The sequence below is a fragment of the Rhineura floridana genome, chromosome 7 (genome assembly GCF_030035675.1).
Source record: "Rhineura floridana isolate rRhiFlo1 chromosome 7, rRhiFlo1.hap2, whole genome shotgun sequence".
Taxonomy (NCBI): domain Eukaryota; kingdom Metazoa; phylum Chordata; class Lepidosauria; order Squamata; family Rhineuridae; genus Rhineura; species Rhineura floridana.
In genome coordinates, this window is record NC_084486.1 from 48452962 (window position 1) to 48468179 (window position 15218).

At 45.1% G+C, this 15218-nt stretch overlaps 1 protein-coding gene across 1 annotated transcript in view; it reads right to left on the bottom strand.

Moving 5' to 3' along the window:
* Window positions 1-1465: 1465 nt before the first annotated feature.
* PDE6C (phosphodiesterase 6C) overlaps window positions 1466-15218 on the bottom strand; it is a 75674-nt gene continuing 61921 nt past the window's right edge. Inside the window, exons 14-20 of the mRNA XM_061634355.1 lie at window positions 14475-14562; window positions 14186-14286; window positions 13526-13633; window positions 13379-13442; window positions 3786-3860; window positions 3613-3696; window positions 1466-1624 (exon numbers count right to left, since the gene is read on the bottom strand). Coding sequence (XP_061490339.1) covers window positions 1466-1624; window positions 3613-3696; window positions 3786-3860; window positions 13379-13442; window positions 13526-13633; window positions 14186-14286; window positions 14475-14562 — 679 coding nt within the window. The remainder of the gene's footprint in view (window positions 1625-3612; window positions 3697-3785; window positions 3861-13378; window positions 13443-13525; window positions 13634-14185; window positions 14287-14474; window positions 14563-15218) is intronic.

Below are 15218 nucleotides of genomic sequence, written 5' to 3' on the forward strand. Positions count from 1 at the left end.
AAGCTGGTATCGATTCATGTTTGTTCTTTGCCCACTAACCGCTACTCTTACTGATCAGGGTTTTTTTTCCTTGCAAAAAATATTAATATTAATATCAATAATTTTAAAGGAAATGTCAATACTTTGAAAGGAAATTTCAATAAATGAAAAAAAAATGTTCTTAATATCGATATTTTAGAGGCAGTTTTTTTTTTAAAAAAAACATTTTTGAGAATACCCACAGAAAATCACTACATAAAAACCCGATCCACAATGATAGAGAATAAGCAAATTAATGAAAAATTCAGCACCAAGGATGGAAATTAGCATGTCTCTAGTTGCGAGTTAGGCTGGATATCATCTTTGGGGTCTAATCCAAAACAGTAGTTTTATATCTGCATGACAGAATTCTATATAAAAAAGTGGGGTTGCTAAAGTAGTCAAACCAGTCTCTTTGTTAAGTTCATGGCTTTAGCCAAGACTGTTAAATATCTCTTTGCATAAATAAAGAATACATGTGTCTGACTGCCACAGAAATTATAAGTTGGAGATGATTCCAGATGATGGGCTGATGGGGGCAGGCTTTCTATTTCTGCCCTAGCTTGAGGTGATGTTATTGGTAAGCATGAGAGAACAACAAACCAGAGGTCGGTTTCATCTTGAACTGGAGTGGGAAGAGACACAAAGGGTTGCCTTTCTTTCTGTGCTGAATCCAAAGCTATGACTCCCCGCCTCTGAAACCTAATGAGGGAGCAAGCTCTGTTGGAGTGTTAATGCCCTTCCATCTTAAGTACAGCCTTTATACGTATATAAATAAAAACATGTATCACAATGACACCACCATCTCCATTCTCCAGTGACCTTCATTCTAAGGAAATCAAACCCGACATATGTGCTGACACCCCTGAAATCTCTTACTGCTCGGAGCTTGGGGTACGTGTAACACCGGTGTTAGAAGTGGGATTGTGTTTCCTGGAAGAGGAACTGCAAGCAAAGGTGTACCTGAACTAAAATGTTAGAAGTAACAGCAACATTCTTGGAGCAGATGACATTGATGTTCCAGCAGCAAAATCAGAGATCCTTTCCATTCACAGAAGGGCTAGTGATCCATTGAAGGCTGTTGCCCATAGAAGGGGGAGGAAGGTGACTTTCACCTATTCTCCCTTCATTGTGTGCCACCTTTCATGCTGTTCCAGTGCCACCAGCCACTCCAAAGCACATTTTGGGGGGTAAATGGAGGGACTGCGGGCAGAAGGGGAGAATCAATGAAAATTGCCTTCTCCCCTTCTTTCAGTGGAAGGTTTCACATGGGGAGCTCACCTTACAGGATCACTGCATCCATCTCATGATGTTCTGTCCCACTTACCACAAAGTACAGTTCAATGGAATTTTGTCTTCAATATCAAATCCAGCAAAAAATTCTCAAAATTACAGACAATATGCATGTATGTACTTGCTTCATATAGGAATTCATTTTTTCATATGCCTAACCTTTCTTGGCTTCTTCTTCCTCCTGCCTTTTCTTTTCTTCCTCAATAGCTTTCATCTTTTCTTCATACACATCAGCTCGTGACTTCCATTCCACTCGGTTGTTTTGAAGACCATCAAACATAGGTGTAATTTCCTTGTGGAACCTTGAGAATTCCTAAGTAAATAGTGCAGATCCAGAAATTGACGGTTCATCATGAAATGGTGCATTGGCAGTGATAACACAGATACTGCTGGCATGTACAGGTAACCTTTAGCTGGCTGTGCAATGACAAAATGAGATTTATTTTGCTTTATGATCTCAGGGCAGAACAAGGGGTCGGCTGGTAAATAGGATTTCCAAACCTGTGTTTGCTTCTGATGTGCAAAGGCCAGGATGGGATGGCATTTGCTGAAAAGAAGTTGTGAATGGCAGCAGGGTGTTTATCTTCCTCCTTCCTGCCACTTTGCCCCCCAGCCTGGCTTGGAAACTGGATTTCTCAGTCAAATGTGGAAAAGTGCTGGGAGGTTTGAGCATCCCCTACCCACTTCTCTTTACCTGCAAATGGTTTGGAGCACAGCTTGGAAGATTACTTTTAAAAAGTAACAAATTACAGTTACAATTACATGGCCCAAAAAGTAGTAATTACCGTTACAGTTACAATTGCTCTGAAAGTAGCTGATTACTTTTTCTCAAAAGTAATCACTACAATTACATTGCAGTTACTTTTTAAAAAAACACCTACAAGGTGCTGGCCTTGGCTGCTGCACATCTAAGTAGCCCAAAACAACATTAAAAATAAACACACACATATAAAGGTAGTAGAATAATTCTTTTTATCCATAAGATAGCAATGGTGGTCTCTCCGCTGGTAAGGGAGGTGGGGAGGAAGGCAGAGGCCACTACTTAGATCTTTGCACGTCAAACCAAGTGCACCCCCCCCACTCAGTCAGCAAGCATAATCTCTCTCACTTAACCACCTCCCAGACCCTACCCTGCCCTGCCACCAGCTAGGGGACACTCACCCAAGCAAACATTTTCCCAAGATGCAAAAAAGTTAAAATATTGCAAATGCAGCACAGTAGCCAGAGAGGGTGGTGGAGGCCACTTTGTGTGCCAAGTGCAAACACTGTATTTACACACACACACACACACACACAAACACATGTTGTCATCTTTCACCTCCACAGTTCTTTATTTCCATTCTGCTGCTGCTTGCTTCTCCTCTGTCCATGTTCTTGCCCTCCTGCTCCTTTTTCCTCCCACTCCATTCTTCACCACCACCATCCATTTTTAAACTATTGTTTTCTCCACTCCACCCCGTCTCACTCTCCACCTCCTCCCTCATTGCCTCCTATCCACCCACAGAGCATGAGGGAAGAGCGATGCTGCACAGAAGCCCAGTTTGAGACACATGATTTTCATCCACAAATCAGAGGAGCAGAAGACTTCGCCTGCTTCCCCCCGCCCAAGTAATGCCCAGAAGTAACGTTGGAAACATTACAATTACTGCACAAAAGTAATAAAATTACTCCTAGTTCTATTACAATCAAAATGTAAAGGAATTACCCACTCATCCCTCAAAAAAGTAATGAATTACAACTAATTCGTTATTTGTAACGAATTACTTCCAAGCTCTGGGAAGGAGTCCCTGCTTTCTTTCAGATGTCTTTTCAAAACTGTATTGTTCAGACAGGCCTTTGGAATGTGATTTTTTTTACCAACCTGTTTTTATTGATATATTGTTGACGTTTTTCCTGTTGTTACTATATAAGTATTGTGTTTTTAAGTTGTACACAGACTTGTTATATTTTCTATGAAAGTGCAGTTTATAACATATTAAAAATATAAATAAACGCCCCACATTGCACCTAAGAGGCCATATGGGATTAGGAATCATGCATTTGTTGATGAAAGTCGAGTTCTGTCTGTAGTGCATGGGTATAGGATAAGCTAGTGCTATTTACATTGAAGGGGAAATGTTAAAGAGTAGTGGGGTTAGATGTCTTAATATGAAAAGCACTGAGTAATGCTAGCAGGGAGTACTTATGCATAACCATGATATTAATTTTAATTTGCATATTTGTCCCTTATCATTCCATAGGCTGGAATTCCAAATTAAATTATAAAAACTGAGTAACATGCAGTTTAATTATTCATCTTACCTTGTACACAAAGGTGCATACAACATCAATAAAACCAACTTGAAGCTTGGGTAATTCCTCACTTTTGTTCCTGTCCATCATAGGCTAGAAAGGAATGAAGAAAGTATGCGATAGAAATGTCATCAATTCTTATTTTTAAAACTGAAAACAATTCTGTATAACATAACACTTACAATTGGCTGTTGCTGTAGGACAGTTCGTTCAAGATCACCTTGTTCCCAAAATTTATTTGCAACCATGATGGCAACCTGGGAATGAGTAAAATCGTTTCTATTAAAAATTTAGGATTACAAAGTAATTATAAACTAAAACAGTATTCAACCCATTCCACAAAAATGTTGAAGGAGAAAGTGTTTTTGTCATCATAGCTGTGAATGTTTAAAAATGACTGATGCAGTAATTAGCTAGATTTGCCATGCATTCGGAATACCACAAGCATGTCCTGAATTCAGCTATCAATTGGAATGAATTGCAGCAAAGGAGGCATAAATGTATTCTCCAGCATACACTATGTTACTCCAATATAGCGTGTAAATATACAGCTGGAAATGCAATATTATTTGCAGTGCTGAATAGAATGCTGTCTATTCACTGACATATGTGGCAGCTCTGAGGTACGTGGCAGCTGTGTGATGGACAATTGCCTTCTTTGATCTCTCGGTGGACAGTCAACCAAAACCGTAAGCAGCATTGGAACACAATGTTGAAATGCCCTAAATTCAATGTAACATCTAATGCAGCAAACCAGAAAGGCTGTCTGCGGGTGGCCCCGTCCGCCGTTGTGGCTGTGGCTGTGTCTGCTGGTGCGGCGGCTGTGCTGCTTCGCTGCTTTTTTGCTGCGTGCCGCTGTTGCTGTGCCTGATCCGGACATTTCTGGCGGCTGGTGTTTTGCGCCTTCGGGGCCAGCGCTTGGGGCCGCGGCTTGGATTGTTCTGCTGCCGCCGCCACGGCTGCTCATCGGTGCGGAGGCTTCCTCACTGCTGCAGTTGCGGCCTATGCCCGTTGCCGCAGCCCGTTGGGGCGTCTGTGTTATCGTTGCCGCTGATGCGGCTTGCGCCCGTTGTTGTGGCCGTGCTGCCGCCGCCTTTGCTTGTCGGCTTGAGGACATCTTGTTTGGACATGAGAGAGTGACTGGCAGCAGGAGTTAAAAAGAAGTGCCAGCGAATGGAAGCGAGTTCATCCAACGTCATCTGGATCAAGGAAGACGGAGGCTTTTTATTTTATTTTATTTATTTTTTTATTTTAATTTTGTTATTTTTTATTTTATTTTATTTTTATTTTTCTTCATTTTTTATTTTATTTTATTTTATATTTTTCATTTTATTTTATTATTATTTTTATTTTTGATTTTTTAAAAATTTTAAGCTAATTTAGGGGTGGGGGGCCTGCCTGATCGGCAGACGGGGAGGGGAACATGTGTAAGCCGGAGGGGAATAATGTGGGGAGCCACGGTATCGTGAGGCTTGGTGGCAGACCCTGGAAGGGCGGAGGTGGCAGGCCACGCCAGGTTAGGGGAACAAGGGATAGATGTATTGTACCCATCCCTTGTTCTGGGCCTGCCCTAAACCAGAAGATAACTGTGGGATGTAAGACTCCATCCAACCTTCGACTGCTGTTATGTAACGCCAGGTCTGTAGTTCAGAAAACATCACTCATCCACAATCTTATTCTGGATGAGCATGCAGACCTGGCGTGCATTACGGAGACCTGGCTGGACAAGGCCTCGGCTCCTATACTTGAGGCCATGTGTCCAGCGGGTTTCCGATATGCACAGCAGCCGAGGATTGGTAGGCGGGGTGGGGGAGTGGCAGTTATTTATCGAGAGTCCTTGGTTTTCGCCAGACCTCCTCTCCACGAGACCAAGTTTGTTGATTGTATGTACTGGAGGTTGGGACCAAAGGGCAGTTTAGGAATTCTGCTGGTGTACCGTCCACCCCGCTGCATGGCAGACTCCCTGGCCGAGGTGCTCGAGGTGGTCGCAGCTGTACGGTTGTTTACCGCAAACTTATTGGTTTTGGGGGATTTCAATTTGCATGCTGAGGCCATTCTCACCGGACCCCCTCGGGATTTCATTGAAACCATGACTTCATGGGAACTGCACCTAAGTAATATGGGTCCCACCCATGTAGCCGGCCATATCATTGACCTTGTATTTGTCGCGGGAGAGAAGGAAAGTGATCTGAAGATGGGGACTGTCTCTTCTAGCCCTGTGTCATGGTCAGATCACTACCTGGTGAAATTGGATCTCTCTGTGCCGCACACCCTCCGCAGGGGACAAGGACCTATTAGGATGGTCCGCCCCAGACGCATGATGGAGCCTATTGGATTCCTGAATGCGCTGGGTGATCTGGAGCTAACTGAAGGCCACCCGGTCGAAGCCCTGGTGATGGAGTGGAATAGGGAGATCACTATGGCAATAAACCTATTCTCCTGAATAGAACTCAGACTGCACCCTGGTATACACCACGGTTACGCAGTCTGAGACAGGAAGTGAGACGACTAGAGCGGCGATGGCGGAAATCGTGCACTGAAGGTGATCGGACACTGGTTAGAGCAGCAATAGCGGCCTACCAGCGGGCAACAAAGGCAGCAAAGAGGCAATTCTTTGCTGCCTCTATTGCGTCTGCAAAGTGTTGTCCCAGGAGGTTGTTCCAAGTGGTCCGAAGCCTGGTCGGTCCAGTAGCGCAGGACCCTATGGAACAATCAAAAGCCTCCTGTGACACATTTGTTAAACACTTTGCCGATAAAATCGAGCACCTAAAGGACAAGATTCCGTACGTCGTGGTTACAAGTAGTGGTCCAGAGGCGGCCAGTTGCAATTCGGTCTGCTGGGATCGGTTTCAGCCTCTTCTCTCTGATGAAGTGGACAAGGTGCTCTCTACTGTAAAACCAACCACTTGCTTACTTGATCCTTGCCCTTCATGGCTCGTTATGAGCTGTAAAGAGAGACTGGGCAATGGGATCAAGGCAATGGTAAATGCATCCTTGGAGGAGGGTGTAATGCCATTAGCCCTCAAGGAGGCAGTGATAAGACCTATTCTGAAAAAGCCCTCCTTGGATCCCCAAGATTTAAACAACTTTCGCCCAGTCTCCAATTTACCGTTCTTGGGCAAGGTAATTGAGCGTGTGGTGGCAAAGCAGCTACAGACCCACTTGGAGGAAGCAGATTATTTAGATCCTTTCCAGTCGGGCTTCAGGACTGGACACGGAACTGAAACAGCCTTGGTCGCTCTGGTGGATGATATGACGAGGGCGTTGGATAGGGGAGAACATACCTTCCTCGTCCTCCTGGACCTCTCAGCAGCTTTCGATACCGTCGACCACGGTATCCTGTTGAGTTGCCTGGAGGGATTGGGAACAGGAGGCACTGTTTTACAGTGGTTCCGTTCCTATCTCTCCGATAGATATCAACGGGTAGTGTTGGGGGATGAGGTTTCAGACCCTTGGCCCCTCAACTGTGGTGTGCCACAGGGTTCTATCCTCTCTCCCATGCTATTTAACATTTATATGAAACCGCTGGGAGCCATCATCAGGAGTTTTGGGCTGCAGTGTCACCAATATGCGGATGACACGCAGCTCTATCTCTCATTTAAATCTTCACCAGAGTTGGCTGTGGATACCTTGTCCAAGTGCCTGGAGTCCGTAAGCGGATGGATGGGAGAGAACAGGCTGAAGCTGAACCCTATAAGACCGAAGTATTACTAGTGGGGGACAAGGGAAGGTTGGGTGATTTTGACCTGATACTTAATGGGGTGAGTTTGCCCCTGAAGGACCAGGTCCGCAGTCTCGGGGTCATCTTGGACTCCCAGCTGTCTATGGAGGCTCAGGTTTCTGCAGTGAGCCGGGCAGCTTTGTACCAACTTCATCTAGTACAGAGGCTGCGACCCTATCTTCCCATACATCTGCTCCCACGAGTGATACATGCCCTGATCTCCTCTCGATTAGACTACTGTAATGCGCTCTATGTGGGGTTACCCTTGAAGACGGTCCGGAAACTTCAGCTGGTACAAAATGCGGCGGCACGCTTAATAAAGCAGACCCGCCGCCGCGATCATATCACCCCAGTGTTGATTGAATTACACTGGTTGCCAGTTGTATACCGGGCCCAATTCAAGGTGTTGGTTTTAACCTTTAAAACCCTATACGGTTCCGGCCCAGTTTATCTGAAGGAGCGCCTCCAGTATCACCGAATATGCCGCCAAACAAGATCAGCCTCACAGGACCTTCTCTCGGTCCCACCGACCAAGACAACTAGGTTGGTGCGGACCAGGGAGAGGGCTTTTTCGATCGTGGCCCCCACCCTCTGGAACTTACTTCCCTTTGACCTTCGGCATGCCCCCTCCCTGTTGACTTTTCGCCGAGCCTTGAAGACCTGGCTCTTCAGGCAGGCCTATGGGATCTCTGGGGTGGGTTAGGTTTTACACTGTATCAGCGTAAGATGGTCTTTAGATGAGATGTTATGACATTAATAATGTGATGATTATGTATATAAGGAGATTGTATTTTATATTGTATTTTATATTGTACGTCGCCCAGAGTGTCCGTTCAGTCGGACAGATGGGCGTCTGCTAAATAAAATTTTATTATTATTATTATAGGGGGTTGGAAACCTGTGTTTCTGATGCTGAAGAGCAAGCATTCAATAATCATCCTCCAACAAAAGTGTGGTAACTATCCTGCAATTAGCTGCAAAATTGGTATCCAGATTTGTTTTTGAACAGGGGCAGTCGGCACCCTGCCTTCCATCTAAGTATGTATCAAGTGCAGGTGTTCTTGCAACTCTGTAATGGGAAAAACCACAAGGTGGAATTCTCCCTTCCCCCTGTACAACTTTTAAAGATACAGAAGACCTCTTGGAGGCCGGGCCTGGCAACCAAGAGGTCTTCTGTATCTTTAAAAGTTGTGCAGGGCGAAGGGAGAATTCCACCTTGTGGTTTTTCCCATTACAGTGTTGCAAGTACACCTGCACTTGGCTGACTTTCTCTTCTCCTAAAGATACAGTATCAATCTCAGGCCAGGAACCTGGCAACCCTAACATGGACCTGTGTTGCCTGCACATCCTCAAGCTTACCCTCCACATTTCACTGGAGGAGACAACTAAAACTAATACAAACAGTAACAAGATTGGCACTTCACCATTAACTATTATTTTACATACTGTGTACTATCAGTATTTAAAATCTTTACTGAAATAGCATAGGGTGTATTAAAGCTGCCAGTTATTGGGGGGCGGGGGGAATCCTGCAAGGAGAAATAATAACAAGGGACCATAATTTGATTTTTAGATAGTTCCCTATGGTTAAATAATTAGGTTTTGAAATAACTTTGTTTTAAATAGGATGCATATCGGGGCATTAAAAAAACCACATATAGTGTTGGCATCTGAATTTGGCTGAAAGAGATTATATTGCATTGTGGAGATAGCTCAATGAAGCCATCAGCTCAGTTGTAATGGGAGTGTAAGAACAACCAAAAAATTCAAATCAGTGTTAGGGGTTATTTAGAAAGAGATTTAAAATAAAACAGCAAGAATCATAATGCCTCCACATAACTTGGTACAGCCACGTTTGGTATATACTCTGCACAGTTCTGGTTGTCCCATCTCAAAATGAGGATGCAGAGTAGGAGAAGGTGCAGGCAGAAAAGAGCAACAAAAATGTCCAAGAAGGTTGAAGAAGCTGAAGTGCCTTCCCTGTGAGGAAAGGCGAAAGTGTTTGGGCTTTTTAAATCTAGATAAAAGTGAACTAAGGGAGGGGGGCATAGAGGTTTATAATAATTATGAAGTGTCTGGAACAAAGACAGCATTTTCTCCCTCTCTCGGAGTATTAGAGCTTGGTGTCACCTGATGGATTGGTAGTACTTTCAGGTTCCATAAATGATGTAGCTCACACAATACATAATCAACTTATGCCATACAAATTGTTTAGTCTTTAAGGTGCCACACAGACTCTTCGCTGGTTTTGCTGCAACAGAGTAGCATGGCTAGTTAGTCTGGAAATGCCTAATTTATGGCATTCACTGCCACAAGATATGGTTATGGCCTGCCTTAGAAGGCTTTAAAAGGCCTTCCAAGGCCTTTTAAAAAACCAGAATGATTGGTCTCTCAGTGTCTATTAGTTATGTTCAGAGACATGTCTGAATACCAGTTACTGGGGATGGCAAAGGACAAGGACAAGCTTTTCCCTTTCAGCCCCACTTGAAACCTTTGCAGAGCCATCTGGATGGCCACTGTTGCAAACAGGGTGCTTGGACCAGATGGACCTTTGGCCTGAACAGCAGGACTGCTTTTGTGAACTTGCTGAATTCCTATGTCATTATTGTTGTTTGGGAAAAGAGTCAAAAAGCAGGGAGCAAATGTGGAAATAAACACCTTCAGATATATACATTCTCACTTCAACAGAGCCAGTGTGCTATAACAGAGTACTGAACTATGATCTGGGAGACCAAGGTAATCCCCTCTCAGCCATAAAGCTCACTGGGTTCCCTTGGGCCAGTCACTGTCTTTTTTACTAAAAGAAAGGCATCAGATATTTTATCTGAATTAAAATGTCATAATAATAATAATAATAAAATTTTATTTGTCAGTCGCCTATCTGGCCGAATTAACGGCCACTCTAGGCGACATACAACTTCACAGTAAAATACAATAAAAGCCAATGAGGACTGCAACAATAATTAATTTTACCATATTAAAAAATTAACCCACCCCAGATGTCCCGTAGGCCTGCCTGAACAGCCAGGTCTTTAAGGCTCGGCGGAAACCTATCAAGGAAGGGGCATGGCGGAGGTCAAAAGGAAGGGAGTTCCAGAGGGTGGGGGCCACAATCGAAAATGCCCTCTCTCTGGTCCACACCAGCCTCGCCATCTTAACTGGTGGGACCGAGAGAAGGTCTTGTGTGGCTGATCTTGTTAGGCGGCATAATTGGTGATGCTGGAGGCGCTCCTTCAGATAAACTGGGCCGAAACCGTATAGGGCTTTAAAGGTCAACACCAACACCTTGAATTGGGCCCGGAAAACAACTGGCAGCCAGTGTAGATCTATTAACACCGGAGTGATATGATCACAGCGACGGCTGTTCTTAATCAAACGTGCCGCCGCATTCTGTATCAGTTGTAATTTCCGGACCGTTTTCAAGGGTAGCCCCACGTAGAGCGCATTACAGTAGTCTAAGCGGGAGAAGACCAGGGCATGTATCACCCGTGGGAGCAGATGGGCAGGAAGGTAGGGTTGCAGCCTCCTTATCAGATGTAATTGATACCAAGCTGCCCGGCTCACTGCCAAAACCTGAGCCTCCATGGACAGCTGGGAGTCAAGAATGACCCCGAGGCTGTGGACCTGGTCTTTTAAGGGTAATCTTACCCCATTAAACACCAGGTCTATATCCCCCAATCTGCTTCTATCTCCCATGAGCAACACCTTGGTCTTGTTGGGATTTAGTTTCAGCCTATTCCTTTCCATCCATTCACTTACGGATTCCAGGCACTTGGACATGGTATCCACAGCCATCTCTGGTGAGGACTTAAACAAGAGATAGAGCTGAGTGTCATCCGCATATTGGTGGCACCGCAGCCCAAATCTCCTGATGATGGCCCCCAGCGGCTTTACATAGATGTTGAATAGCATGGGGGAGAGGATAGAACCCTGTGGCACTCCACAATTGAGAGGCCAAGGGTCTGAGACCTCATCCCCCAATGCCACCCATTGGCATCTGTCTGAGAGATAGGAACGGCGCCACCGTAGAACAGTACCCCCTATTCCTAATCCTTCCAGACGATCTAAGAGGATACCGTGGTCGACGGTATCGAAGGCCGCTGAGAGATCCAGGAGGACGAGGAAGGTATATTCTCCCCTATCCAACACCCTCCTCATATCATCCACCAGGGCGACCAAGGCTGTTTCAGTTCCATGTCCAGTCCTGAAGCCCGATTGGAATGGATCTAGATAATCCGCTTCATGCAAGTGTGTCTGTAACTGTTTGGCCACCACTCGCTCAATCACCTTGCCCAGAAATGGTAAATTAGAGACTGGGCGGAAGTTATTTAACTCTTGGGGATCCAAGGAGGACTTTTTCAAGATGGGCTTTATAACTGCCTCCTTGAGGGCTAATGGCATTGCACCCTCTTCCAAGGATGCGTTTACTATTGCCTTGATCCCTTCGCTCAGTCTCTCATTGCAGCTCATAATGAGCCACAAGGGGCAAGGATCCAGCAGACAGGTGGTTGGCTTCACAGTAGAGAGCACCTTGTCCACTTCCTCAGAGGGAAGAGGCTGAAACCGATCCCACCGGACTGGAATGCAACTGGCTGGCTCTGGCTCACTTCCTGTCTCCACGGCATACGGAATCATGCTCTTCAGATGTTCGATTTTATCGGCAAAGTGTTTAGCAAATGTGTCACAGAAGGCTTTAGAATGCTCCATGGGTTCCTTAGCAACTGGACCGACCAGATTTCGGACCACTTGGAACAACCTCCTGGGACAACACTCTGCGGACGCAATAGAGGCAGCAAAGAATTCCCTCTTTGTTGCCTTTGTTGCCACCTGGTAGGCAGCAATTGCTGCTCTAACCAGTGTCCGATCATCTTCAGAGCGAGATTTCTGCCACCGGCGCTCTAGTCGTCTCACCTCCGGTCTCAGACCCCGGAGCCGTGGTGTATACCAGGGTGCTATCTGAGCTCTATTCAGGGGGAGAGGATGTTTTGGTGCCACCCAGTCTACTGCCCTAGTGATCTCCTTATTCCACTCCATCACCAGGGTTTCGACTGGGCGGCCTTCAGCCGGCTCCAATTCTCCCAGCGCATTCAGGAATCCTTTAGGATCCATCAGGCGTCTGGGGCGGACCATCTTAATAAGTCCTTGTCCCCTGCGGAGGGTGTGTGGCATTGAGAGGTCCATATTCACCAGGTAGTGATCTGACCATGACATGGGGTTAGAAAGAACAGTCCCCATTTTCAGAGCACTTCCCTCCCCTCCTGAGACAAACACAAGGTCAAGAGCATGACCGGCTACATGGGTGGGCCCTATATTACTAAGGTGCAGTTCCCAGGAAGTCATGGTTTCCATGAAATCCCGAGGGGCTCCAGTGAGGACGGTCTCGGCATGCACGTTGAAGTCCCCCAAAACTAATAGGTTGGGGGAAAGCATCCGTACACCCGAGATCACCTCGAGCACCTCGGCCAGAGAGTCTGCTGTGTTGCGGGGTGGGCGGTACACAAGCAGAATCCCTAAACTGCCCTTTGGGCCCAACCTCCAGTACATGCAGTCAACAAACTTGGTCTCATGGAGAGGGGGCCTGGCAAAAACCAAGGACCCTCAATAGATGACTGCCACTCCCCCTCCCCGCCTACCAACCCTTGGCTGCTGTGCATATTGGAAACCGGCCGGACACATGGCCTCAAGCGTAGGAGCTGAGGCCTCATCCAGCCAAGTCTCCGTAATACACACCAGGTCTGCGTTCTCATCCAAGATCAAGTCATGGATGAGCGATGTTTTCTGCACCACAGACCTGGCGTTGCATAACAGCAGTCGAAGGGCGGATGGAGTCCTGCGTCCCCTAGTTGTCTTCTGGTTATGGACAGGCCCGGAACAGGGGATGGATATTATGCATCTATCCCTTGTTCCCCTAAACTGGCCACCTGCACCTTTCCTAGCCTTTTAATGTCATGGCTCCCCATTCCCCCCCCCGGTACCCCCCTCCGGTCTGCACATGCCTCTTTTCTTGTCCGCCAATCAGGCGGCCCCCACCCTTTTGACTCTGAAGATACTCACCTCACTTTGCACCTCCCAAGGTTTAGTGATAGCAGATAAGTCACAGCCAGTCATCATCATAGCCCTTTAAATAAAGATAATAGATTACAGAAAGAGGGAAAACAATACCATCCATGTTGGAAGAAGAATAAAATAAAATTGACCTACATGATTACTTCCTTTTTGGTTGGGTCCATAGATATATATTTAATTGCATCCTCTTCTTTTTCCATTTTTTCAATTGCATCCACAATCTTTTGAAACATAGTCCTCTTCCTGTGAAAATATTATGATTCTTACAATGCATACATGGTTTCTTTTATGGCCTGCTGAGGCATTTTAGTTTCCAGGAGCCCAATATGGGCCTCTGAAATTGAATTCTGAAGACCAACAATAAGAAGCACTGATGGAAATTATGCGCTAAATTCAATTGAGCCATGATTCTAATTGTAGTAATAATCTGATGGACTAACTCTGTCAGTCAAACCATTTCTAAGATTTAGAAAGGAATCATATTATCATCAATTTTCTGGTATGCTTCATATACGCACCAATATGTATGTAGTGTACATAACCGGCCTTTTTCACATGAGACAGAGACATTCATTTCAGATATAACTAGAAAAGCCATATATTTATCCCAGTATTTATGTTTATCTTTACTTTTTATTAAAGTTAATCTGAAGAAGATTTTTAAACTAGTAGGCTCAAAGAATGACAAACTCTATATAGAAAAATAATATTTTTTAAATTATAAAATGGTTACAGTAGTTGCATTTAAGTTGTATAAGGAGGTAATGCTTTAGTAGGAAAGAATTTAGCACTTACTTGAAATATAAAGCCAAGTCAGTTGCTATGATTGCAACTTCAAATAAATGTAAAACAGTTTCAAACTGGCGCTTATTTAGGTTCTGGAAGATGTTTAAACTCTGCAATATGGAGATTTTTGCAAATTAATATAGCTTACATCTACTTCAAGTACATCTATCTTAATATTTCCTACTTATCCAAAACCTAGGGATAGCAGTACCTATTGATTATGCTGTTTAACTGTAGCTAATAAAATATTTTTTGCATAGAATAAGTACAAATATGTGATTCAGACATAGACACAGACCTCATCTTGTAGCAATGTTTTACTGTACTCTAGATGGTGCCTTTCTAAAATGGAAGAGCCATGAAGTCTTGCCAATGGAGCTGCTGACCTGTTGGAATATAATTATACAGTTTAAAATATTTCATAATGTATAATTCTAAATCATGGTCTTATATACTGTAGAGCATATCCACACTAAGTTGCTTTTAATTAAAAGGAAACCATTCGCAATCATGGAATACCAACAACATGTCTTCCTGCCAAGGCTGGCACCAGGCATGACTGGGCCCTTGGGCACCAGCCTGACCTGGGCCTGCAGTGCCAAACCCTCAACACCCCTTCTTGATGCAGGCAGCATGGGGCATAAATGGGCTTGTCTGCCTCACCTACCTCCTGTGTTAGTGCACACACTCAGTGTGCATGCCTTCCATCACCCAAGATGGCAGCAGGGGTGGGGCATCAACCACTTAGGGGCATCTCCACCATCATCATTTAAGCCTGCATCACCTTTACCAGGGGTAGGTGTGTGTTGCCTGGGAACTCCCACTCTGTGATCTGTGGCAGCGCCGGGTCATTGGTTACTGCAATCCAATGCTGCTGAGGATCATGGAGCGGGAGCTTCCGCCTGGCTGCCCGCTAGTGCCAGGCCTGCTTCCTGCTAGTCCATCCCTGACTTTAGACCTGCCATAAGCTGTTCTCCACCAATTATAGCATCTGAAAGTCATCAAGGGCAGTACCATATTACAGCAGGGTAGTCTTTGTTTT